The sequence below is a fragment of the Labrus mixtus genome, chromosome 15, assembly GCF_963584025.1.
Source record: "Labrus mixtus chromosome 15, fLabMix1.1, whole genome shotgun sequence".
Classification (NCBI taxonomy): Eukaryota; Metazoa; Chordata; class Actinopteri; order Labriformes; family Labridae; genus Labrus; species Labrus mixtus.
In genome coordinates this window covers 16,858,992-16,885,896 of record NC_083626.1, presented here as the reverse complement: position 1 = coordinate 16,885,896, position 26,905 = coordinate 16,858,992, and the positions used below count along the sequence as shown (strand labels likewise).

General features: G+C 39.9%; 1 protein-coding gene across 1 annotated transcript in view; it reads right to left on the bottom strand.

Moving 5' to 3' along the window:
- Positions 1-26,905, bottom strand: part of LOC132989289 (potassium voltage-gated channel subfamily D member 3-like) — a 102,477-nt gene that overhangs the window by 5,321 nt on the left and 70,251 nt on the right. Inside the window, exons 3-6 of the mRNA XM_061056814.1 lie at positions 15,677-15,845; positions 4,880-4,981; positions 2,169-2,201; positions 1,937-2,029 (exon numbers count right to left, since the gene is read on the bottom strand). Of these exons, the coding sequence (XP_060912797.1) occupies positions 1,937-2,029; positions 2,169-2,201; positions 4,880-4,981; positions 15,677-15,845 (397 nt within the window). The remainder of the gene's footprint in view (positions 1-1,936; positions 2,030-2,168; positions 2,202-4,879; positions 4,982-15,676; positions 15,846-26,905) is intronic.

Sequence of the window (26,905 nt, the reverse complement as noted above, 5' to 3'; positions counted from 1 at the left end):
TTTAGAGCCTGGGTCAGTAACTCCTCTGACAATGTGCTTTTTTTTCTCCTACGTGTGCAGATATTGAAAAGACTCTTACATTTTCAAAACCTTTTAAGATTCTAAAAATATTTTAGTGGTAGAGCACTCTCATTGGTATTCAAGAAGGCTCAGTCAAGACTCTTCTTCTTAATGACACTTAGCAAGAACCTTCTCCATGTTTTTTTAGCAGGGAATCTTGGCTAGTGTCCTCTTTGATGCTGTGCTGGTGGGGGTGGGGAGGGGGAGGGGGGGCAGCATCTGTGTGGATGATACAAATGGGATGAATAAGCTGATCAAAAAGGCTGGCTCTGTGTTTGGCTCAATCCCGAGGACCAAACTAAAAACAGTTCTGATCTTTGAAGGCACAGTGTTTTAATGGACTGAGAATCTCCTTCAGTGAGCGACTCATGATGCCTTAGTGTTCTAGTGAATTACTTAGAACAGTGCCTCCCAAAGTGTGGGCCGTGTGGGTAATGCAGGTGGACCGCGAAAAGCCCAATTTTAAAAATAAAATAAATATCACAATAATGTTGATTTACCATGAGTGAACCCTTTAGGTGATTAGTAAGGCATGTCATGACTATTCATGGACATAATATTTTACTATCTGTTTAGTAAACTTTCGTGTCTATCTTGCCATAATATCATGCCATGTCCAATAATTTACCCTTACTGAAAGTGATAGTTGTAGTCATAACTTTTATTTTAGAACGGGCCCTGGAGTCATTTTGTATTTCAAAGCGGGCCACGGCAGTCTTAAGTTTGGGAAAGGCTGACTTAGAAGGTCCTTTGTTCCAGAAGCAGTCAGATATTTTACAGTTTTAGTAGTGGCTCTGATTCATGGCTGTAAATGATGTCTCAAATTGTTATTTATTTGCTTGTTGTGTATTGTAATCGTACTGTCTATGTTGTTTGTTGTGTGTATGAATTGACCAGGTGGCAAATTATTTTAAAGTAGGATTAACAAAGTTTTCTAGTTCTAATTCTATTTCCTCCGCGTTTTCTCAAACAGCACGGAGCTGTTTTGAGCTAAAAAGCTCCAAAACCTCACTGCTCATTTACCTGCCTGTCTCAAAAAGCAGACAGGTAAAGCTGGCTTGTAATCATGAAGAGGAGACAGATAACTTCCATCTGGTGCCGTGCAGAAAAAAAAGAGCTAAATAAAAGAGGAAGTATCAAACTTGGGAGAAAAAGTGGAAAAACACAAGACTGCAATAAATGAATGTAACTCCTCTGATGGAAGTGTGAAAAAAAAATACTTACCGGTACCTAGCCAACTTCAAAGGTGACAACCATGACAATGTTGCTTTCAAAGCTTGTTTCAGCTGCCCTTTCACTCTGAACTTTTTATTCATGCTGACATTCATGTGGTTCATTGTTAGGATTATACAAGGTAAAACATGACAGTTTGTGGGTGTATGTGTGTGCAGCAGTGCATAAAAGTTTATTTCATTTGCCAAGCTCTGAGGTGTGAGAGGCTGAAACAGACAGTGTTACTGAATTACAGACAGGAAAACAAGCGTGCATCATGAGAGAGATTCATCGTACCGGAATACATGCTACCTACAGTTTGATCATGCATACAACACACTGCTGAAGTAAACACATAACACCTGGCTGATTGTGATTTAACGTAGAGCTCGAGCTAAAAGAAATGCATGAATGATTTGACAATTTACGATACCATACACTTTAGTGTCTCCTTGGGGAAATTTGTCTTGGATTCAAAGTGTCCAAGGTTTAACATTTTTTTAAGTTCATATTTTAAAATCTGTAAAATGTAACCTTACATTTTGTGTGAATCTGAAAAAAAAAAAAAACCTAATATTTTGAACATAGTTTGTATTTATTATAATACACATTATTATTTTAAATAAACATAAGGTTTAATGTGTGTGTGTTTGTGTGCACTCACAGTGGTTTTCTCCAGACAGTGCAGCAGGTGGTGGTGCTGGCTCTCTAATAGAGAGGTAGACTTGCTCAATCGCTGCTCCTCCTCCATGGAACTCTGTAACACACACACACACACACGCACACACACACACAAACACATTCAAATGCAAAAAAAAGAAAAGAATGATATGCTACATCTTTTAGTAAGTATCTGATCAGGTGTTGAAGGTGGGCGGCCTGTTGCTACTAAGTACCTGATCACAAAGGTTCATCTTGTATGGGAGTTGCTTAAAGTGGAGAAGGAGACAAAAGGAGAACAGACAGGTAGAGTTTTACTGGTGTTGATGTTTCAGCACTGAGGACAGACACCTGTCAGGTTGCACAAACAGAGGACTTCACCACGTAGACCCTGAGTGGCTTTCCTATTAACGTCAGAGGAGCCAGGGCATTGATCCGGGCTGGAGAGGATACTAGAAGTACAACTCTCTCCTAATAGATACAGTGTGTATACGACTCAGAGAATATTCCATCCTGACATTTTGCCTCCTCCTCTGTCAATGTAAAAGCTAGCTCTAGGCGACCCCTTAAAGTTGTTTTCCTTATTCTTTATTTAGCCTGTAGCCTGATTATTTGTGTGTGTGTCTGTGTGTAAAAATGTTACACAAGCTTATTTTTTTTATTTTATTTTTTTTGGCTCAGAGTAGACATATTTTTTTACATTTGGGTGCGGAGCTCATTTCTGTGTTGCAGTGAGGTGAGTCAGAAAAAATGGGAACTGTTTGTGAGCATGGTGGATCCTTTAGGAAAGAAAAAAGAAACCAGGGGAAAAAGTCATTTTCTGCTTCTGTTTGTCATCACATATTGTACGTTGGGATTGTTATATTAGTGCAATAAATCACTTTAGGAAGCTACAGTAAACCTTCATAGAACCTCTCCAGAAATAAAACTCTTAATAAAATAGTTTAAGGCTTTAAACAGTTTCTTAGGCAAACCTTTATGAACACTGTTTCTTGGGACATATTTGGAAAGGGGAGACATTTAGTGAATATCAGTAATATGAAAAACCTTATATACCTACAGTACATCCAAGTAAAGATGAGGGAAGAGTAGAAAATACAGAAAATAAAGATTTGGCTGGATAACTGACATACATATTGGTCACAATAGTTTTATAATGAGCCTGGGAAGATGTCAGTTCAGTGAATCGCAGAATGCCACCGTGGTCCTGTCATAAAGAAGGCAGTGATTCACAAATACAGACTTTCAATGTGTTACATCAGTCTTTCCCTGCTCAATGTGTGGTTGTGCTGTTGATAAAAAAAAAAAGGCAAAGAAATACTGCCCTGATCCTGCATGCTCCACAGCACCGCCGACAGGCAAGTAAAATGCCATGTTTGGAAGATTTGTAGCAGCAATTTTCTGTTGGTTAAGCGGGGCGGCTGGTGCTCTAAGCAGAAGCGTCTTTGCTGAGCGGGTACATTCCCACTCTGATGACTCGGTTTGTTCTAGCCAAGAGCGCTCACCTGTGTTCATGCTGCTTATCTGTACCTAACACAGCAGTAAAACACAGGTGTTTAGGTGGGGTTATTTCCATCTTCCTCTATAGAAGTGCAAGTTCATACCAGAAGTCTGTCTGGAGGCAGCGGTGGCGCAGCACCCTGGTGGCCACCATACTGTACAGACTGAAACAGCTTTATCTGCTGTGTCACTCTGCATGGTGCACTGCATGTTGTTTGTTTTTCCCAGTAAATCTTAGCTTAATGACAATTCATATTTAGCAGTCATAGATCTTTAAATAAACCGTTAAAGGATGACTTTAGAAATAAGCAACTAGTGTGAATTTCACTGTGACTTAAAACTACACAAAAAGAGAAGAATATCACTCATAATATTCATAATTAACACTGTGACTCTTACATTACATAACTTTTTTGTTGTTGCCAAAATTCATTTTTTTTGCTCATAAATGTGTGATTCTTCAGTGTGATATTGCTGATAAGTTCATATATTGCTCTATGAAGTTTCCAAATGGCAACAGTATTTTTTATTAAGCAAAAAAGCAGGCCATGGCAGCAGTATACACTCCACAATGAACTGAGTCTAAACTGTAACCACATCTTTACAGGGATGGAGTACTAGAAGTGTCCGTAATAAAACACACAGTAAAAGAATCGTCCTTGTTTAAAACTTTCTGCAAACTTTGCAACTCCTACAATTGTCAGCAGTCTCTCTAAACAGCTGTTCTTAACCACATTATCTCAACACGTATTCTTTGATCTTGAGAAATATCTAATAAAGCAGTTTTCAGCTTCAGTTAAACTTTACTCCCAACCCTTTGCTGAATTCTGTATATATGAACAACACAGCAGCCTTTGCAAAATATTGTCTCTTAAGGCGATATCAATATAAATTCAATGCATTATTCAGCCCCAGCTTTCATATAAACACTGGTGATGCATAGATTCTTGCCTCAACATTACTATAGTAGAGAGAGAGAGAGAGAGAGAGAGAGAGAGAGAGAGAGAGAGAGAAGAAGAAGAGGCACTTGTTTTTGCTTTTCGTGCAGTGTCAGCCCCGGGGGCCACCATAGTGCTTGTAAACCGCAACATTTTGGTGAGACAGAAACATCCTTGAGTTGTGTTTACATTTCCTGCTGCATCGCCTGAGGCCTGTTCCTCAGCTGGGCAGCTGGGCTCAGAGAAAGTCACATTAGCTGTGCAGCTTATTGAATGAGATCACAGTGAGCGGCTCTGATGGGATGCTGGGTGGATTCTAAGAAATGATAATTATAAGGAAAGTAAAAAAAAAAATGCCTGCATCCAATTTCATCATTTGTTATCTAGTCTGATGTGTTTTTTTTCCCCAAGGACATGCAGAGGTCAGGTGATGTTAGATACAAAAATATAAAAGAATGTAAATACATCTTGTGAAGGTGGGTTTCTTGTGGTAATAAGGGCGGTCTTACCGTGAACTCCAGCGCTTCGTTGAACAGCCCGTTTCTCTTGCTGTGGAGAAAGGCGTTGGAGCTTCCCGCCTTTGATATTCGTATCCTGGCCAAGCGGGCTTTCTGCAAAGAGCAAGACAACCACAAAAACCACCTGTTAGTCTGTGACTACACCTCCTCCTATGTCAGAATGATTGGGTATCATCCTGACACATCCCATCGCTTTGAGCTACAGCACTTTCACATGCTTGATATCTCACTTGTGATCTTACAGATCAAATCAAACATGTGCTACTAAAGCATTCACTCTGATCTCCCGTGATAAATTCACTCTGATCTCCTTTGATACTTATAAAAGATTTATGGGCGACTCGTACTGAAACATTCCCTGGGTTGAAATCAGTAACAGAGGCTGTTATGAGTAGAGCAGGTATGAATTAATCCTGTATGCATAAAGCAGCTAAGTGTCACTTTAAATACTCGATTCAGTTTATTTGGGCTGTTATTGTGCTGCTATGTTAGCAGATTTTGTTTAGCATAATAAATGAAGGAAGTGTCCCTGCCCAATATGCTCTACATCGTTAGTGTCGGCGTAATATATCAAACAAAAAAAGTGCAGTTTGCCAGAAGTCCAGTCACTTTCCCGCTGTCCTTCTCCCTCACAACTGAACTGAAGGAAGACAAGAAACACTCCTCCTTGGAGTCAATGCTTTAAACCCCAGTAGCTTTGAGACTAACTCAACACTCCTGTTTTCTGCTCTACCTGAAGCACACTTCTGCGTCTTCTGAATGTGTGCGAAAACGATCCGTGTATGCACAGGCCCGTGGGGAAAAAGTGGGTCTCAATAAATCTCTCAATTACAAGAACTGCTCTTTACAGGATAGTGTAATCTGAGTCATTCACTTCTCAAAAGGCCCACCATTTTCCTGTCAAAGTCAAGAGTGGGGTGTCAGACGAGGCGCAGCTACAAAGTGTGTGTGTGTTTCTGTTGCTTCGCTTTCTGAATTTCAAAAATAGAACGATGGATGGATTGATTGAAGGGAAATTGGCGGAAGGATAATGCGAGCTGTGTAAATGAAGAGCAGACACAAAGCTCGTCTGGTAAGAGGAGCCACGGGGGGGGGGGGGTTAATTGAGTGTGTGCATGTGTGTTTGCATATCTCCATGTGCACACTCCTCGCCTCCATAGCTGAATTTAAATTTATATACATGCCAGCCGTATATGGGAGTCGCAGAAATACCTGGTGCAGTTAAAAAATGATAATGTATGCTGATTCGAGCTCATCCCCTCACTAGAGTTTCATTTGAAACATGCTAATGTTTGTTGACCTGCAGGTAGATCATGCTGTGATTTAGTCATCTAAAAAGAAGCAGGGGAGATAAACAGGAGTGCATGTTAACATAAACATGCACAGTGGCCCATCCATACTGCAGCATCCCATCTCCCTTCTATTTTTTCCCCCCAACCTCTTTCTGTTCCCCTGAAACTTGATCTTTTTTTGTCTCTCTCACCTTCTCTCGTGCTCTCCTTGATAAGTTTTCCTCGCTGTCTCTGTAACCCTCACACTCTAACACCTATGTACATTTTGTGCCCGCTCAGCATTCCTGCAGACCTTTGGGATAACCCGCCTTTGTGTTCTGGCACCGCGCTCAGCCAATGGGAGCCTCTCTGGCTTTGGTGATGGTTGCCAGGCAGCGCAGGGGTAATGGAGGGGATGTTAAGAACACATCCTGGGAGATTGGATCTACTTCTGCAGTTCTCTGATAGATTCCCGGGGCCTTTGGGACCCGGGTGCTTGTGTCTAAGGCCCATCTGTGCTTTCAGGCAGAGCCATGGTACGACAGATTGAGCCTGAATTGCTGCTGAAGCATCATTCAGAGCGCACGGTAGTGTAGGGAAGTCATGGACACAGAGCTTTCATTAACACCTACATAGAACACCATGGGGAGGGTTACATAGCCAAAAAGTGTAACCGCTGCACATTGAGTCACATGTACAACACAACAATCACTTATCAGTACTGGAACAGTATTTCTACTCACATAGAATATACTTTAGGTAACAGACTCATATAAGGCTATGTAAGGCTCAATGAAAAAAAGGTTGGCCCCTTATAGATGCTACTTGATTATTAAAATGTAACCATGCACTGTGTATAAGACGTGGACGTAGCAACCCTGACATCCTGACTCCACCCACTGGTTTGTGTGCTGCGGTTTTTAAAACTCAACTTTTGCTCATATAGCCATCTCGTCCTTGTTTTCTTTTTTTAAACCAGACGTGACCATTATAGGCATAAAGATGGAAGAGTATTGCTATCTTGGATAATGGAAAGTAATAGAAAGATGTAACATGTCAATTCCACCTAAAAGCGTAGCCTTTTTTTAATACTTTCCTCTAAATGGGACCATAATTTATCAAAAGTGAACACAATGCTGTGTGGAAGAAGACTTTAAACTCATAATTTAGACCTTAAAGTCATGTGGAAAAAGTTCATTGAAGTAATCATCCAAGGAAGTAGGTTTTATAACTTTACAGTATAACTTTTACAGTATACAACAGGAAGGCTAAAAGTAAAGTTAAGCTCATTACCTCATCTAAATAGTCTCAGGTGATTTTGGCATGTTGACATGCTGTTTAACTTGCTGTAGCTGACCACATAATGAGCTCTTTCACCTTCAAACTAATGTTGTGTGCGCACCTCCATTGTAATTGTTGTTTGCTCTTTCATTCAGCAAGCTAGAAGTGTGTCCGTGTTAGCTTGTTAGATAAGCAGGAGAAGCAGGAGAGCTAATTAAAGTTGTTGTTTTAAGTCTGTTACCTAAGTGTTGTGGAGCAGGCTGTTGTTTAGCTGTTAATCAGTGTCACTGTCTGCCCATCATAAAACACTGATAATACTGCTTAATGCAAGTATGATATCAAATAAAGACATTTGATTGGCTGTTGGGGGAAAAAGTTTTCCATTTACCTAATGAAGAGAAAATTGATATTGAGTCAAATGTATAGAAAAAAGATCGCATCCCGGTAAAAGAACATAAATCATTCAAATAAATGCACAGAAGCGCTATTTAAAGAATAGAAAAAAGTGAATGCAATCTCAGCTGGACTTTGAAAAAACAGAAGGTTTCAAAAATGTTAAACTCTGTTTGACCTGCCAACCAATCAGACATGTGATGCTTCAAATCACTGGTTGAAATAATCCAGATGGGGTCGCTGGGTTAGCTCAGGTGGTACAGCAGGCCAGGCTACAGTCCTCATTGCAGTGGTATTAGGTTCGACTTGCTTAAGCCATATTTCCTGTCTATATCCATAAGCTGTTCTGCATTGTTTCCTTTGAAGCTTTCACCAAGTCACTACTTATGACGATTCACTATTAAAATATTACAGTTATAAGATGTACGATGTAAGCCAGCACACACACAGATACTTCAGTTTAACATGATTTGCTGCCAGCTGCAAGATCTGAGCTGGCATATTCACAGCTGATCAAAACACACCACGTATCCACACAGCTCCCATGCCCATGCTCCGCAGAGCATTGCCAGGAAGTTTTCTCCAAGTTTTTTTTTTTTTTTTTTTTGTTGAAAGTAAAAGTTGAAAAAAAAAAAAGTCATGCCATTTTGTGAGTTGCGGCTTTGTCAACTGCCTATATAGGATTTGGCTGAGTGAAAAGTGGAGCAATCGAGCTATGAGACCAGATTAGGTTCTGCCTCAGGCTTGCCTTGGAACCAGACAAGTGAAAGAGGAGACCATCTGACACACAGACACACACACACACACACACACACACACACACACACACACACACACACACACACACACACACAGCTGTGGAAAAAGAGCCTCTTTTTGTTTTGCAGCTGCCACTGTCACTCACATAAAGAGTTTTTTTTATACACGCTGACATTTCTGCAACAAGGAAATAGGCGTCGAACTTCCTCTGAGGTACGTTGCTTTAAGTTAACACACCACACATAAATGGAGAGAGAGAGAGAGAGAGAGAGAGAGAGAGAGAGAGAGAGAGATAGATAGTCACGAACATAAATAAGAGGATGGCCAGAGAGAACGGCGAGGAAAATAAGAAGCAATTTTGGAAAGACTGGCTCTTAGAAAATCCACCTTGGTTGGATTTGGTGAAGTCAGGAAACTCAATAATTGATTCTGTCAAAATCAACTCCTCAGACTCCTCCGGTCCATGGATATCTGTCTCAGTAGCAGACAGCTTAACCTGGGACTAACACCACTCAGAGAAAAAATACCATTGCTAAGCCTGGATTAGCTCCTCTTTATAGAGACAAGACCACCTCAGCTTGCAAGCTGCTCTAACGCAGGTGTTCAGGTTTTTATTTTATGAAGGACATCATTCATAGCAGAACTCTTGACCCCCCCCCTCAGTGAAGTCCCCAGTCAACATCTCTTCATTTCTTTTCTTGGTCTGCCTTTTTGAGAAGTGCAGACGACTTTATTGATTGGCTAGAAGGGCAAAACACTCTCAGCCAGAAGACTTCTCCACCTTTAGACTTCAACCTTCTGAGGGACGGATAAAAACAATAGTGAGATGATTTAGAGCAAAGGGTGAGACTGAGAGGGAGGGAGGAGACATTTTTCATGGTTTTGTTTCTTACCCTAACCCTAACCCTTTCTTGTGAGACAAGCAAATGTAATGCTCATGAACAACAACGGTCAGTAATTAAGTATTCAATTAGTTTGGCAACTGGCCCAAATTAGATACATTTCAAGTAAAAGTGGGGAAATGGAAGGTAGTAAAAAGATAACTGGTGAGTTAAAAAAAAAGAAAACTTCCCTTAAAAATCATAGTTAAGCCATGTTACAAAACAGTTACCCATGACTGTTGCTTTATGGGGCGTACTTATGGGTTGATTTCAGAGTTCTGTGATTTAGAAATGGAGCAAAACAGTCATTGAAATAATGAAAGATTTTCTGAATTGACCACAAAATGTTTTCTCCTGTTTTTTACTGTTCCACAACCCTCTTACCCACTCAACCCTCTGACTTTTGGTCAGACAACCCAAGTTTGAAATGTCGATTGCAGAACAGAACTTTGTTAGAGTTTGGTTTGTAGGCTGCTACCTCGTGACTCCTCACAAATGCGTTTTTCATGCAGAGATTTGAGGGTTCATGAGGTAATACCCAGGCGGATGCAGGGGGAGCTGTTGGGGCTGAAGTATGAGCCCAGTGCGTGTGACAGGGCAGAGCGAGAGACAGAACAGTTTGCAGCTCAACAGGACTGCTTAACTGGGACGATGCGTTTGTGAAGAATGACGCGTGTCAAATGTGTAACCATGCAGCTGGAGCTGGGTTCCTGTGAAAGTTGCATTCAACAACACCTTAATGGAGAATAAAAGGAGGATGTTTAAGTGTGAACTTTCTGTCAGACACAGTCACACCTATAGATGAGATCAGGGAGAACATATTCAGAGGTGATGTTACATGTCAGATGTTGTGATGGGGATTCTTTAACTGTACAATTTGTGCTGCAAATAAATGCCAATTTAATCACAATATCTACAAAAAACCTGTCAATTGATAAGCTCTAAGAATGATATGGTTAACCGAAGATCTGCATAAAGATTTCGATTTTCGGGGAGCATTTATTGAAACTAAGCCCTAAACCTTTTTAAATACAAAGAAATGTTTTTTTTCTCACAGTGTAGACTTGACTTGATTTGTCTCTAACAACACAGGTTAGTAAGAACAGTTTCGTATGAATGTTTCTTTGCATTATCTCCATCATTCGTTATACCTGCGTTTTAGACGATTAATTCAATCTTTAGGCTACAATGAAGTAATTCAGTTGCAGCTTGCGCATTTAACATCACACAACAAATGCCTGAGCGTGTGACTAAAAGTGTTTTTTTGCATTTATCCCTGTTCACCAAGGTTAAAGCCCATCTGAGAAGATCTAATATTATTAACAGAACCAGAGCTACAGATCCAGGAGAATACCCAAGCCACACTTTGAAAGTTAAGCTCATTACAAATCCTGCCCTCGCTTTTTTAATCACTTGCCCTTTGTGATCCTCCATTTAAATCTCCCTCTCTGCCAGGCGTATTATTCCAAAACTGCAAATAGACCTACCTGAGGTTATTAATACCTTAATGCAAATAAGCTCTGAGGAGGAGCTGCAGATAGGATATTCTGTGCGGATCTCTTCATGGGATCATGTGCAAATAAAGGAAAAACTTAAACTTGAAACTATTGTAGAAGAAAAAGAGAAACACTAAGGACTATAGGAAGAAAGAGTACAGAATATACTTCATGCAACTAGTGGCATCCTCGTGTATTTTTCCTTTGTGCAGTGAGATATAGATCAGGGGCTAGTCTGCACACCACCACCCAGATGGATGGCTAATTGTAATGGGAGCCCAGAACAGCTAACAATTAGACCAGAATGAAGATGGATGTGGATGGGGGGAGGGAAAACAGGGGAGAGAAAATGAGGAGCTGGGAAAGGTGGATGGAAAATTGCTGAGGGACATATGCTGCACTTTTACTCCTCAATTATTCCCCTTTCTTTGCTCCTGTCTGCTCTCCTTCCATTGTTTAAGTACTGTGAAAAAGGAAATTTTGGCTCAATACCATATTTAACTCTCATAGACTTATTAGAGGAAGAATGGATTTTTCTTGAAAGTAAAACCCCACACAGGTAATAAATGCTGAACAAACGACATTTTGCTATGCTAAAGGACCAGTGACACTTTGCTAAATGGTTGGCTTTATGTCTGAGAAGGTCATATGTCATTAAGGTTATGGAGCATTAAAGAACACTACATGTAATGTAGACAGTAGTTATGGGGGATTGAAGAATATGGCATGCTTGAGTAATTCATGGCTCGAGGGAGCCATTAAAGATCACAGTTGTCGTTAGCAGTGAAAGAGTGGACCGTACAATGGTAATGGTTCTATCATACACCCGCTTAACTGATCTTCTAAAGTGTGAGACAGCCAACCTACAGGCAAAGAGCATTAAATTAATGTGACATAACGTGTAATGAGCTGAACACATGTCAGCAGCAGTTTTTATAAAAGGCAGTAAAATCCATTCCAGTTGGTGCAGATTGCACAAGACGAGAGTCTACAGTCGGGCTAGCAGCTCAGTGAGGCTGGACTGAGGTGCTACAGCACTTTGAGTAAATGATAGAATAGATGTGAAGATAGTTCAGCAGGTAGAATATTAAACGTGTTTTCTATATTAGTTTACCCTACTTGCATGCTTACACTTTTTACCTAGAACGTAACACAAAGAGCGCCTGTGGCTAAGAGGATTGTCATTATTTTGTCATCAGATATTATTGGATACAAGGATTTTTTTATATAATTATTGCTTTGAATGAAAAGACCTGGGATCACCAAAGTCTCAGAATAATACAATTTAAGATGATGTAATATCTGTTCCAGATGACATTGGAATATGTCCAACTGTTTTTGAGATATGTGCTTTAAAACCACAAACGTGACCCCTTCCTGTGTAGAGTGAGCAGAGAATAACCAATAAATGATGGCAGTTGGGGTCGATCCGTCAGAAGTACACAAGTATGGCACGGACAAGAAGTCACAGTGACCCTGACCATTGACCACCAAAATCGAATGAGTTTCCTCAAAAATGGGACACTGACAGATGGATGGACAATTAAGAAATGTAATACTGCCTGCTACTGCTATCAGCAGCGCAGTGTTAAAACTCAATCCTGCAATTCTATCTAATAGGCTCTGAGACACTGACAAATGATATTGAAATCCAAAGAACCTTACAGCTTAAGCATGTTTAAAATGAGGCATTAAGGAGAGGCTCTTTTAGTTAACCAGTAGTTGAGACTTTAAATCACATCATCTCCCCAGATTTCACCACTAATTCAAGACATACTCCATTAGTTTTAAGCACACAAGCTACAATTCTAGGCAACATCACTCCTGTGGGCTAATTAAAGATGGCACGTGTGGTTGTGTCTTCTACATGCTGTAAAATATCACATTTGCAAACCTATAATTTTATCTGGCTCTTTGAGAAGGACCCAAGCATCCAGGTGGAATATCAATATAAAGGCAATGAAAAGGAGTTTGAGTCATACTGTTATGAAACCAAAAAAAAAAAAAAAAAAAAAAAAACCTTCTCGGTATGGGTGTCTGAACAAAACCCTGACCTTACTGCAGGCAAGCCAGGGAGGCATTCAAGTGCCTAAGGGAGTCATTATGCACTGGTTAATGATAACAGCACCGTCATGCTACACTGAGAAGGGCATGGGTGCTTTTGGAGATGTGGATGTCTGGTAACAGGTGTTGTTTGGGACACTGCGGCTCAGAGGAGAACACACAGGAAGGTGGGACAGACCAAGGGCAGTCCTGAGCTTACAGGAAGTACAGTGGACGCACACACAGATGTGTATGTGTATTCATGCACTTGTAACAGATGTACACACACATACACAGGCAGAAAAACAGACGGATGAACACCTTCCTCCCAGCCTGCACCTCATCTGGGTGATAGCTATTTCAGGAAAGAACACAGCATTAGGACACACATCGCCTCAAGCTCTCCCCCCTGCCTCCCCTGGTACTTTTTTCCTTCTGGCCTTCCTCGTCACCACTCCTCTCCTCTCCTCTCCTCTCCTCTCCTCTCCTCTCCTCTCCTCTCCTCTCCTCTCCTCTCCTCTCCTCTCCACTCCACTCCACTCCTCTCCTCTCCTCTCCTCTCCTCTCCACTCCACTCCTCTCCTCTCCTCTCCTCTCCACTCCTCTCCTCTCCTCTCCTCTCCTCTCCTCTCCTCTCCTCTCCTCTCCACTCCTCTCCACTCCTCTCCTCTCCTCTCCTCTCCTCTCCTCTCCACTCCTCTCCACTCCTCTCCTCTCCTCTCCTCTCCTCTCCTCTCCTCTCCTCTCCTCTCCTCTCCTCTCCACTCCTCTCCTCTCCTCTCCTCTCCACTCCACTCCACTCCTCTCCTCTCCTCTCCTCTCCATCAACATATCACATCTCATCAGTTCCGTCCTGTTTTCAATCTAGATAAAATCTTCCAACCTCTCAACCCTCTTTTGTCCCCTCTGTGTGTCTTTTTCCTCCCTGCAAACTTGGCTGTGGTACACCAGAGTCTTGTCTGGCAGACAAGGTTACAGTTAGTTAAGACTGGGGCGGCGGTCAGGCCACAGATTTAAACTACAACCAGAGAGCATGTGCTGAGATGGATGAGGGTAATCACAGAGGGGATGAGGAAGAGAGAAAGAGAGCAAGAAGAAATAAGCTAAAGGTGTGAAAAAAACCTTATTAGGAGTTGGGAGAAAGGATGAGAGAGCGGAATGGGCTCTGAATAAATGTGTCAGTGTGTGCACGTCCGCCAGCTCTAAGCAAACACACCACCTTCTACCTCAGGAGGAACAAAAAAGTGTCAGCTTGCCCTAAAACTATGATAACCAGCCCAGTTCTGTGTGTGTGTGTTCAGGCTTATGCTGACGCAAATACCCAGTTTGGCTCATGGACACACCACAAAATGATTCTTTGGAGGTCCAAAGGCCGGGCTATTTACCAAAAGGAAGATAGGATCTTTAAATCCTCTGCTGTTTAAAATTGAGTTTACATAATCCATTTGGAAATTTGTTCCTGTGTGTATTTCCATTACAACACTAACTGGGATAACATCTTCTCACAAGGACATCATCAAGAACGATCATGCAGTCATTCACTTCTTTAACCGGATATTTTAGGATTTAGACCTGGGTTTTGGATAAGGCTTATGTCATGATAACATTTAAGTTCTGGAGTCAAAGGTAGACTTTAGCTTGGGAGAATTTCCTATTTTTCACAATAAAAGAAAGTTTAAAAAAGTCAAGAAAGAAAATATTGTTCAGCTCAAGTAATAGTTGTACATGGGATTAAAACATGCTAAATGGTGTAGTTTTAGAATTTTGTTTTGTGACTCATTTTGTTATGCTTTTGGGATCAAGAAGAAATCATAAACTTGGATTAGTTTGGGATTTCCAGGTGATTTGGTTGTTGTAGTTCTATTTTTCATTCAATTCAAATCCAATAAATGCATTTTTCTGAGATTTCAAGTCCCTTGATTCTCTTTTGTTAAGCATTTAACTAAAAAGTTTTGCCCCAATCCCACACAGGTATTTCCATCATGCAAGTATCTCACTGGAAAATAGTCATTTATTAAAGAACTAAACAACAAAGTGTACTGCTAGAATTTAAACACCTTAAAGTTTATTTTTCTAATGAAAGGCTTATAAAACCAAGCACTAAAGCTTAAGGTGTTGTGTTATTGATAGAACATGAGTCCCCAGTTATAGCTTACAAACCTAAAAGGATGCATCATCTAAAAGTTGGTACTAAAACTCCTTAGAGTAACTTAAAAAAAATAAACTCACCTTTGATTTGATATAATCTAACATCTTTTTCGTTAAAAATAGAGGCAAGAAGTTATCTTAATTTTCCATATTTTCGGGGGGAGCTGCCTCTTGATCTCATTCAAACCAGGTAATTAAGTTATAGTGGGATAACATAGCTAGACGCGAAGAGACAATTAATGAAGGATATCATTATTGTACGACTCTGGGTAAGAGGGGGAAACCTCCAAAGTTATGAGGAAAAGGAAATGTCAGGGTTTAGGTATCTATAACAACGGACTGAATCCATGGTGTCACTAATATGAATGTAAGTCAATTTGCATTATAGAAACAATTGTCAATTGTCCCAGGGAAGACCTGACCCCTGTGGATTCCTCTCCTGTGGGGCAGAGAGAAGTTCTTGGGGTCCAACCCTCTTGGGCCCAGCTGAAGGGAAATTGTTTAAAATGTGTTTACCTGCATTTTCTGCGCCCGCCGCTTGTCTGCTCTCTGGTTCTGGTGATAGATGCGGCTAAAGTTGGACACGATGACAGGGACAGGCAGGGCGATTACCAGCACCCCACTTAGAGAGCAGATCGAGCCGAAGATCTTCCCTGCGATTGTCTTAGGAACCATATCTCCATATCTGTGAGGGGAGAAGGTGAAAGTGGGAAGAAATGTAGTGAAATGTTGTATTATACGTTGAATAAAATCAGTCTCAAGCTTTAATTGTATCACATGATTGGAGATCAGGCAGGCAGAGACACACACAAAGTCAACCACTGAACTAGCTGCCCATTCATTTCTTTCGTGCAAGACTTCCATCTTTCTTTTTTAAGGCCTGCTTTTCCAAACACAAACTGAAAGGGCCTGCTGACTTTATCCCACCTCAAGAGAGAAAGAGAGAGGCATCTACCAAACCTGCCCTGTCACTGAATGGCACAGTAACATCCACAGACTCATTCCTTACAGCAGATACTATTAACCTTTAGAGAAAGGCTAGAGGACAAAACGTGGATGCCAGGGACATTTCACGAAAGCCATTTGGCCCAATTCAATCTGAAATTTTTGCAAGTCAAGCGCAATCTCGCCTTGAGTTCAAAAACAGACAACACAATTACAATAACTATATTAAAACAATCTCTTTTAGTCTGCCTAAGGACGTAGCTTAGCATGGAAATAACAGGGAAAGAAAAAGAAGACTGAGTAGAAGAAACTCAAAAGCTGAAAGAGCCTGAGTTAAGTTGGAAAAGCAACCTCTACTCCTAATGATGTTCATTTCTTATTCATGGGTAAAAAGTGCAGGTAATATGTTCTTGTTTTGCAGCTAAACAAGAAGTTCTACTGAATTTATTTGAATTGACTTAAAGTCTGGCTACAAATAAACCTTAAACAAAAGCTTTTCACCACTGAGCATTGCAGATTGATATGTTTAAACTGCTGTGAAAATAATTCCTTATCAGTAAGGTAGCATTACAAAAATAAATCTAGCAGTAAAGTGTATTAACCTGCTAAATAAATAGCTAATCCCAGGTAAGTTTTGTGTTTCTTCTGTTGAATTTGCTAAACAGATATGTGAATCTAAAACTGTATATTTTCTACATAGCATGTGTGCAATTAGGATTATGTTCCATGGACACACTCATTTGTGAACACATCGTTTGCAGGTATGCAGTTTGGTTGGTGCTGAAAGGCTGAGAGGAAAAGAAATCACAGCAGAAGCCAAGCCAGGAAGACAGCGACAAAATGGTGCAAGGGAATATGTCTCTTCTGTGTCTCGTCATACTCAGCCAAAAGCTATGCGACGTGTCAGGGGCAGAAAAAAATTACACAGATATGCTGGTTTTTCTGACATCCACGTTGAATAATTCACATACAGGAGGATTTTAGAGAGGTAAGGCTACTGTAGTAGAACTCTTAGGTACTTCTACTTTACTCTATAGTTACTAGTTGCTGTTCTGATGACAAAAATCCTGTAATATAACACATACAGTCATATGAATCCAAAAAAGTGTTGTAAATTTAACTAAACATCCTATCTGAAAACATGTAAAATAACCTTTAGCAAAGCCAGCAACAACCTTAAAATGCTGTTTACATTTTATTTCATCAGTTATAATAACCCATTAAGGTGTTAACTAATCATCTTACCCTGTTAAAGCTTATATTTCCTGAATAATGAGTATTGTAAGATTTAGCTTACTTTCTTCCTAGATCTCACAAATCTACGGATACAATTTTTGACTACATGCCTTTTACTTGTGTTACCTTTTATTTTACACTGTTAGTATTCATAGTGCTAACCTTAACAGTTATGCTTAAGAAAATAAGAAACAGAGTGACATCAACATCTTTTTAAAACATTTTTGAACAAAAGCTGTATATAGTAACCCTCAACAAGGTCAGTTATATTGTTTAAGCTTGGTCTGTGTAATAATCTGACAACAGAGTGTACATGGACAATAAACAGAAAGTCTAGATAGAAATTCTCATTTTGTGCATTTTCTCTGAAAATTCCTCCGTCTAGATCTTTCATCAAAAATAGATTTCATCACTATATCGCAGGCAGCCACATTCTTTAATGGATACTGATGTCACAAAGAAACAACTGCTTCGGCACTGTTCCCCTGATGCATCTGTAATGTACATCATAGGTCCCTGTAGACTTGACCGTGTGCAGAACTAGTCAATCAACCTGTTGCTGCTCCTAGGCATGCATACATATTCAAAAAGTCTCACACACACACGCACGCATGCACGCACGCATGCACGCACGCACAAAAGAAGTTGAGAAATTAAAAGTTAAAAACAGGAACATTCATTGACATCTTCTGCAATGTAAACGTTGTTTCAGGTCCTGAAGATATCCAGAAACACATTTCTAAATAGCGCTCATCCGTTTCATTCATTTTGACAGATCACTGAGAGAGCTGGTTGTTGTTGTTGGTTTTTTTTTTTTTTTTTTTGGGGGGGGGGGGGAGCTTGGCAAACAGAGCCCCAGAGGCTCTTCATAAATGAACAATAATCTGCTTGTGTTCACGATAGTGGTTCTATAATCTAATGGAGCACTTCTGTCACAGTCTGTTGGACATGGTTAAACGCACTCACACAAAAAAGACACACAAACACACACCCAAAAAAAGCCATTCAGGGGAAGGAGATGAAACAAGAGATGGAACCTTAGAGTCATTAGTCAGGAAATTCAACAAAAACAAGCGCAATATGAAGCTCTTTAAGAGGAGGGTGGTTTTCACATCAACAAAACAAAGCACTGCCCACACACAGTGAAGCTCTGGTCCACATCCATAAGTGAGAGTATACTTACAGAGCACATTCATCGTACACAGCAACCACTTTAATGGCCTTTCTACCCAAATTAGGCAATAACAATTCCATCAGCAGAACAGGGGCCCTATAACTACAAAACATTTCATCTCCCCCCCTCTTCAGACAATGTTTCCATTAGGAGGAATGAAACGCTAATCATATTTATCTGCAAGCCTTCTTTAATGGGACCCTATCAGATCGCCAGATAGAGGCCCTTCTCTCCTAATACTACAGTCAATTTAGTCAAGCTGGCCTGTCCCTGATGATACCATCTCTGAGCCATTATACATGGCACCAAGATAAAGCTGCAAACGCACACATTAAAGAAAGTGAAAGCTATAATAGGTGGCGCGCATGTGTGTGTCTGTCTGTCTGTTAGCGATAAGTGAGGCAGAGTGTTTGTTTTTATCCTCTGCTGCATGGGGGAATGATGGGACCGTTTTGACTCCTCTGAACTTAGCGATGGAGAGTGAATGGAAGAAAGTGAAAGTTAAAAAAACTGGATGGAGAGACATTTTCTCTAAACAACATTCTAACACACGAACAAATCTGATATAAATACTGAAATCTCATATGAATACCGATACTAAGATAAGATAATATAAGATAAACTTTTATTCATCCCACAACGGAGACATTTACCGTGTTACAGCAGCAGAAAGCAAGGACAGCCAACAAAAAAAACACACACAATGCACACAGTGAACAATTAAATCAATAAAAAAACAATAGATCAAATAGTTGAAGAGCCAACAACAGAGCTGCAGTTGTAACAAAATTTTGTCTGTATATTCAGTGACAAGAAAAAACACTAAAGTTGAACACGTTATTGCACAAGTGGTTCCATATATTATTGCACATGGCATCAGGTAGTAGTTTACTGGTAGTAGTTTGATAACTGGTATCAATATAATAAATATCTAATGATTCTGGTATCAGTATAATAATAATAATCTACTGAAACTGGTATTAATAAAATAAACATCTGAGTCTGATACATATCTGGTACTGAATAGTATAAATAGAACAAATCTATATAATAATTATTTTCCTCTTATTGGGCCAAAATGTCAGTATCAGGTATCTATGAGCATGCTTCAAATGCACTGATCCAGTACCATTACAGATTTACATCCAAAATCCAACTTTGACTTTGCAGCAAAACAATGTTTGAAAATAACAAACAACAGTGTGATGCCAGCAGAAGGTCAATCAAAGCTTGCAAAAAGTAAGCAATCAGTCTCCTCTCAGAACTCCTGTCCCCATATCAGCCGGTGAGAGATCTTAGGTCATCAGCACAAAACCTTCTGTCACTGCCTAGATCCAGGACAAGGTGCAATGGGGATCAGGCTTTTTCTATTGCAGGACCAAAACTGTGGAACTCTTTGCCCCCAGACATCCGTCTCTCTCCCACTACTGGTGTTTTTAAAACTCGCCTTAAGACATATTTATACTCAATTGCCTTTAATGTTTAGTAACCCATCAAACACAAAAACCCATAGCTCTGTTAGTCTTGTGTTACAAGTTAATTAACTGTCACTTGTTCTTTTCTGTTTTTTATTGTTGTTGTTCTTGTCTGTTACTCTCTAATGATTTGTTTCTGCAATGTTCAGCACTTTGGATCAACTATGTTGTGTTTAAAGTGCTATATAAATAAAGTTGAGTTGAGTTGAGTGTTTTCCATAAACAGTATGTGCATCTTGTAATTTTAGCCAAGTTGCATTTCGTTCAGTCAGCACTCAAAGTTATTTTAGTTGCTATCTGGGGGGAAAAGTGGTGTTGTTACATCTTGATTTCTTTTGCCATATGTTGTATGTATGTCCCTATACACACTTTCAAAAAGAATTCAGGTCAGGTTGGCAGGTCAATCCTCGGTCAAGGTTGTCACATCCCATCACACCAGGGCCAGGTCTCAGTGGGTTGTATTAATAAAGTCTAGGAAGGATAGATGATGGTCTGGGGAAAGGAAAGGGAGAGGGCAGGGGGGTTCTTGAGAGTGACTGAGTGCCCTTGTGAGGTCATGTGTGATGGATGGGTTTATCAGAGATGGTCTGAGAGCTGACAGAAACACAGATTTGTGATGATGGAAGTTCAGGTTATGTCACGTCAGGTCAACAAGACACAGCTCATCCTACTTAAATACCTGCTGCCACTTGTGTAAACACCCCTGGTACTTAACAACAAGTATGAAGGTGATCATCATAAAGTGACAACAGGCATAATTACTAATAAACAGTTCAAAGTAAACTTATTACATACATATATACTTTGTAAAGGGTACTTTGTATTGCCTTTTTATTGTACAGAGATATAAAAAACAATCTGCACAGTAGGCTTGAGATTAACTGTTGAATGCTGAGTAATATTTATCGCTGGAATTTGTTTTCATTTTGCATCATAAACCGCTTTTATGTATGTGCGGCGAGATCATAATACTGTTTTTATTGTAGTGCTAAGTATAAGGAGCTTCTCCTAAAAAGAGAGAGAGGAAGAGAGAGGGAGAAAGGGAGAGAGAGGGAGAGAGAGCGAGAGAATGAAAGAGGGAGAGAGAGGATGAGAGAGAGAGAGAGAATGAAAGAGGAAGAGAGTGAGAGAGAAAAAGAGAGAGAGAAAGAGAGAGGGTGAAAGAGACCGACGAGGTTGAGAGTTGGGTTTTCATTTACAGACCAAATCCCATGTGATTCCTCAGCAATTTTCCTGCGTTCGCCTCAGATATAGCCTAAATGATTCTGCTTGGGTCACAAGCTTTAAATGTGGGGATTTATCCCAGAGAGGACTGAAAACACCTACTGAAGGGGTTAGTGCATGCAGTGTTTTTGAGTGGATGAGTGGGTCTATTTAATACAGGCTTAGAAAGATCCTGAAATGATAAAGGAAAAATAAACACAGGATATCATAATAACATGTATAAGTAATGGTATTTAAAGTAAGCAAAGCAGAAACAAGGGAGACTGCTTGAACTGACTCAGACTGAGTGAATCTGGGAGTTTTCAGTACCATGGACAGCTACTGTAGCTTCTGTCTGTATTGCTGCTCACGCACACTCACCCCACAATGTGAAAACTGCAACAACAGTCCGAAACCACAGTTCTTGTTCCACATCAATTACTATGATAGCAGCCTACATGTCTTTAAGCGGCTCTGCATATTAAATCATGTTTTGGATAATTGCCTTAAAAATGAGAGGCACTAAATCAGTAAGTATATAACAACTCACAAATAATGCAAATAATGGTATGTTATACATTTCCTATTTTGTGCTTAAGTTAGACCAGTAAGAAGATATGCCATAAGAGATAGTTGAGGAACCTGTCATAGTTCAGTGAAGCTGGGCTCTTTTGGGCTGAGTTTTAACCTTCATCCATCCATCTGTACAATTATCCGACATTTCATGGCCAGTCACTCAGATGGAAGTGACTCTGATGGCACATGGCTCTTCAGGGATCTGACAACGATCTACAATCAGCTCGAAGCCGGGGAAAAAATGCCACCACAGGAAGGCAAGAAAAACTGGAGGTGGAGGAATAACAGTTGTGAGACAAATGCAGTAGTAGATGAAGAAGCAAGCGCGTGATAATGTAAGAGAACGGCTCAGACTGAACGAGTCGACAAACAGATAAGGATTCAGACAGTGTGGATCCTAATATGCAGAGGGTTGAATGTGTTCAGTTAAATAACGATTAAACAATGTCTGAATATGGATTGGATGAGATACAATGGGGTTGTAATAATCTCCTTGGACTCTACTCACAGCATGAACTCTGATTATGATCTGGATTCGTGGGGCTTGAATAAGACTTAACTCATAAAACTGATTGCTTAACAAGTGTGCTTATTAGGACATTCAAGAACATTTAAAGTAGCGATTCTGTTTGAGGATGTCTCATCATGAGTGTTGCTTCATGATCTTTAGTAAAGAGGAAATATCCAATGCAGTTATAAAAAGCAACACATTTGGATTTTTGAACAGGAACCACATATCAGGACAAAGTCTAATGGTTTATTTATTTTTATTTCAACTGATGTTAAAAATTTGGCAACATAAAATAACCTTACTTGGGGCAATGTCAATTACTTTCCAGACAGAATGCATTCAGATTTTTCTGTGTGGGTGTAATCTTACAAATGTAGTTACATTTCACATAGCCCTGCCTCGTACAACTGAAACACCCCATTCAGAAGCCAAGGCTATAGAGACATAAACTGACTGAGAAGGATTGAATGTGGTTTCCACAGCAAGTATATCCTGAACTTTTAAACAGTTTGCAGCCCCCGTATGAATGACTGCTCTTTAAATGGCATTTGAATTGCATCAATGACCATGAGCAAGTCTCCAGACCGTTTTTGGACGCCCCTAGGTTTGTGCTGCAGTAATGGACCCGGGCAAGCGAACTGGTTCTACCTGAACTAAAAAGCCTTGGTATTATAACCAAAAATGGTAATAAGCTCCACGATCAGAAATGTGGTAAAACTAGGATAAATATTGGAGATGCTTTTGAAAAATGGAGAGGGGTTAGAACGCAGAAAGGTTTCAAGACCGATGCCGAGCTGGCTAAACACTGAAGCTTCAGTGTCTGTGACAAGGCAACCAGCATGCCCATCGGCTCTAGGAAGGAGGGGACGGGAGGAGACAGCGCTCTTCAATGTTTTGAATTTGGATTGCAGTACCAAATTTTAAACTCTAGGTGTCAGAGTTACATATTGCCCCTATAATGCTTATGTTTCATGCATGTAACCAGGAAATGACAACCAATTGTGTGATTCTTTTTTTTTTTTTCCTTCTGTTGGTGGTTTATCATAGCTCATGCAACATTGTTAGGTTAAAATGAACCATTTTGTTACTGAAGTATTAAGGACTTGCTAGTGCACTGACTTTGTGAAAGTAACTGCATTATAAAAGGTGATAACAATTCAGCTTACAAACATAACTCCATATAAAGACAAGTTTTGATATCTGCATTGTTATTTGGGAGAGCTACAGTAAGTGCTTAGTTTGCACCATCGGCTGTTTTTCTGATGGATGCATTTGTTTTCGTGTGTGCTGCTCTGCTTCGTTTGTGTAGTGCAATATAATGTTTCCTTTACACAGAACACAAAAATGTTTCTTCTCTCCCTGGCAGAAAAACAATTCTTGCAACAAAAGACACACTTTATTCACCCGAAAAAATCTAAACCCATGTTTGGTACATTGTAAAAGTCAGTGCTCCTTTTCAGCCACAACTGCAAAATCCATTTTCTTAGCCTTTACATTTATCAAGAGATGAGGGGAGAATGAGGGAAAGGAACACACAGATAAGCTGATAAAGTGAGGGGCATTACTCTCACAGCACACTGCACACAGAGGAAAGGTCATTACCATCACTCACATCACAACTAATCTTACAGTGAATCACACTGAGGGATCGCCACCACATCCCTGCTACCCACACTAAGTTTGCTACATCATGATGTGGAATTGCACATACTTTGACACTTTGCAGGGATGCATCCTTATGTTGACTTTGCAAAGCTTTGTATGTTTTTAAAATGTGGTTTAAAATGGATACATGAAACACAAAGAGATCTTAGTTATATCACCTGAGCTACTACTGGACATAGAACATATAATCTCTGATAAGTGGTCATGTTATAAGCAGAATGTTAAGAATTTTGGTTATTAACAGGCCAATACAAAATCATGTGGGGTTATTAGCATCTCTTTGTTCCTTGTTTGGGTTGTGTAGGGATGTCCCTACAAAAATCTTTCATTTTTCAGAATGGTGGAAACACACAGAAGAAAATGTGGATCCAAATACAAAAAAAACAAAGACAGGGAAAAAAAGAAAATTAGTCAGAATGCTAAAGCCAAGCAAAGACATTAAATGGGTTTTACCCAAAACAATGAAGTATCTCTTCTTGAATGTGTTACAGCAAGTGAGAAATAAAGTGATTGGCACTATGGATCATTTTGGTGTTGTTTAGCACATGGGTTTCATTATTTATTTATTTTTTTTTGGGGGGGGGGGGGGTACTACTCTAATCAACCCCCCAGGAGTTACTTTGATACAGTTTTTTTGCTCAGCAAAAAGGAGTAGACAGTTTCTGGGCTGTTTCACAGCTTAGAGTCACATTTTGTTCTAATTAGTTATAAGAGATAAAAACAACAGGAGAGGAAATATGGGACTTACTGTCATTTAATTTATGGAAACATTACTGAAAATGAATGCTGCTGTTGCTCAGTATCTCCAAGATTTTGTAATAAATCTTCTTTTTGCTAACACATTTGCCATACGGACCCAAAGCCAGGAACAGCCAGGAGCAGTCACATTGCCTTAATGTACTTGTCTGTGCTCCTGCAACTGAAAGCAGTGAGTGGAGAATTTAAATCAAGACATCTAAAAAAAAAAAAACTCTTCTGTAATCTATGTTACAAATGATGCTTCTTTCTAGAGTAACATTAAGCAGCATGGGTACACTGCCTTGCCAGGACGTCAGTGAATGATAGCAGGGAACCCCGCTACAAGCTTTGCTCATTTGTGTGTGAATGAACGTGTGTGTGCCTATGTGTGTTTGTGCCTGTCTTTGTAATTAGCGATTACCAGACTGCTATCAACAAAATGCTTCAGTGAATCCACTTCCAAGAGTAACCAGGAAGTGCAAACACAATTACGAGCAGAGAGGGAGCATAACAACATTTAAATATGAATTACATCAGAGGTAACCATGTCCCAAAAGCTTGCACTGCTGACTGCTCTGAATACAGTATATTTCACAGGAAATAGCAGAGCCATTAAACACATTTATGCACCTGCAAGTGTGTATCTGTGTGAATAATATGTCTATTTTTAATAAAAGCCAGCGTGGTTATGCACGCAGTCCTAATAAAAGGGATATCTCTACGGCTGCTGAAATATGTTAAACCCTCAAAGGGCTGATAGGAGTGAATGCATGGATTAAACAAGTATTGGCTGTTGGTAATTGAAACAGGAGGCCATCTATCGCTTCGCGCTTGGCAATACTGAGCAGTGTGTGTGGCAGAGAGGTTGAGGAGCAGGGGGCACAATAACCTTGATATGTGGTTCAATTAAGCTGCAAATGAGAACTCACCAAGCTCAGTTTGAGACGTGTATATCTCGAGATAAAATTGAATTCTCAGTTTGATCACTTTTGTTGTATGCAAGAAAACAACAAATTAGAGAAAAGTCGTACCCTCAACACTTTCACCAGGAAATCAAACTTAGAGAGTGGGTAAGGCAATTACAACTCGCACAACTTTAGTGATATATTTCTCCAGTAGCATGTGACATCACAGTCAGCAGTGTTTGCAGAGAGGAGAGGAAAGAACAAACGAGAACAAGACAGCAATTACATTGTCGAGCACAGAATTAAAGCTCTGATATATTGATGGTGGTTCATTAAAGGTAGATCATCAGTGTTGGCAGGTAGGAAGGATATTGTGGTTCAGAGGATTGCAAAATCAGCTTGACGGTTGGTTGGTTGGTTGGTTCACCACTTTGTTCCAGACGGAAATATCTTTTTAAAATATCCCTCCTGAGGGAATTTTCAGCAGACCTTCATAGTGCCTAGAGGATGACCCTCACTGACATGTTGCCTTGTAACCTTTTGCCCTCAGTCAAGGTCAGATATTTTTTTAGACAACCATTCGATGGGGTGAAAATTGGTATACACAGTCATGTACCAAATAATATGAATTATTTTCTATAAAAACCTCCTTTCTTGACAACCTGCAAAGTCATTGGTATTTCCATTAGCCTTAGCTGTAGCTGCAAAGATACTACAAAACAAAGGTGAAAAAATTAACCAAACATCAGGATATCATCAAAGGTATCATTGTGAGAATGTTAGCATGCTAAAGTTAGCATTTAGATCAAAGTACTACACGTCTAACCCTAACAGGCTTGCTAGCATGGCAGTAGTCTTATTTCTTATTCCTTACTTCATCCTTACTCTTAATTACATTTTTCTAAGGTCAATTTAATATTTTCCAATTCAAACCTTTTTTTTGCATTGATGTTTAATGTAAAGTATTGTATCTAAGTACACACAGTATAGTTGCATACATTTTCTGAAATAACTACATTGAAGGCATCCTTCCCTCACAATTCTTCTTCATTACTTGTTCATGTAAATCCGTAAACCTCCTGGCAAACAGCTATGATGCTTCTGACCTATCACTCAACTGTAAGTCGACTCAGCCTCACCCCTAAATAAGCAAATGTATGAATACACAATTGACAATATAAAATGGGCCCTAATGAGGATTCCTTGACTTATGCAGCCAGCATAAAAGAATGGCAGTTTTTTACTCTTCTGCCTTTGCATCAATTTTCAACACCAGAGACAAGCGCTTGACTGTGATTCACTGACACTAGAAGCTCT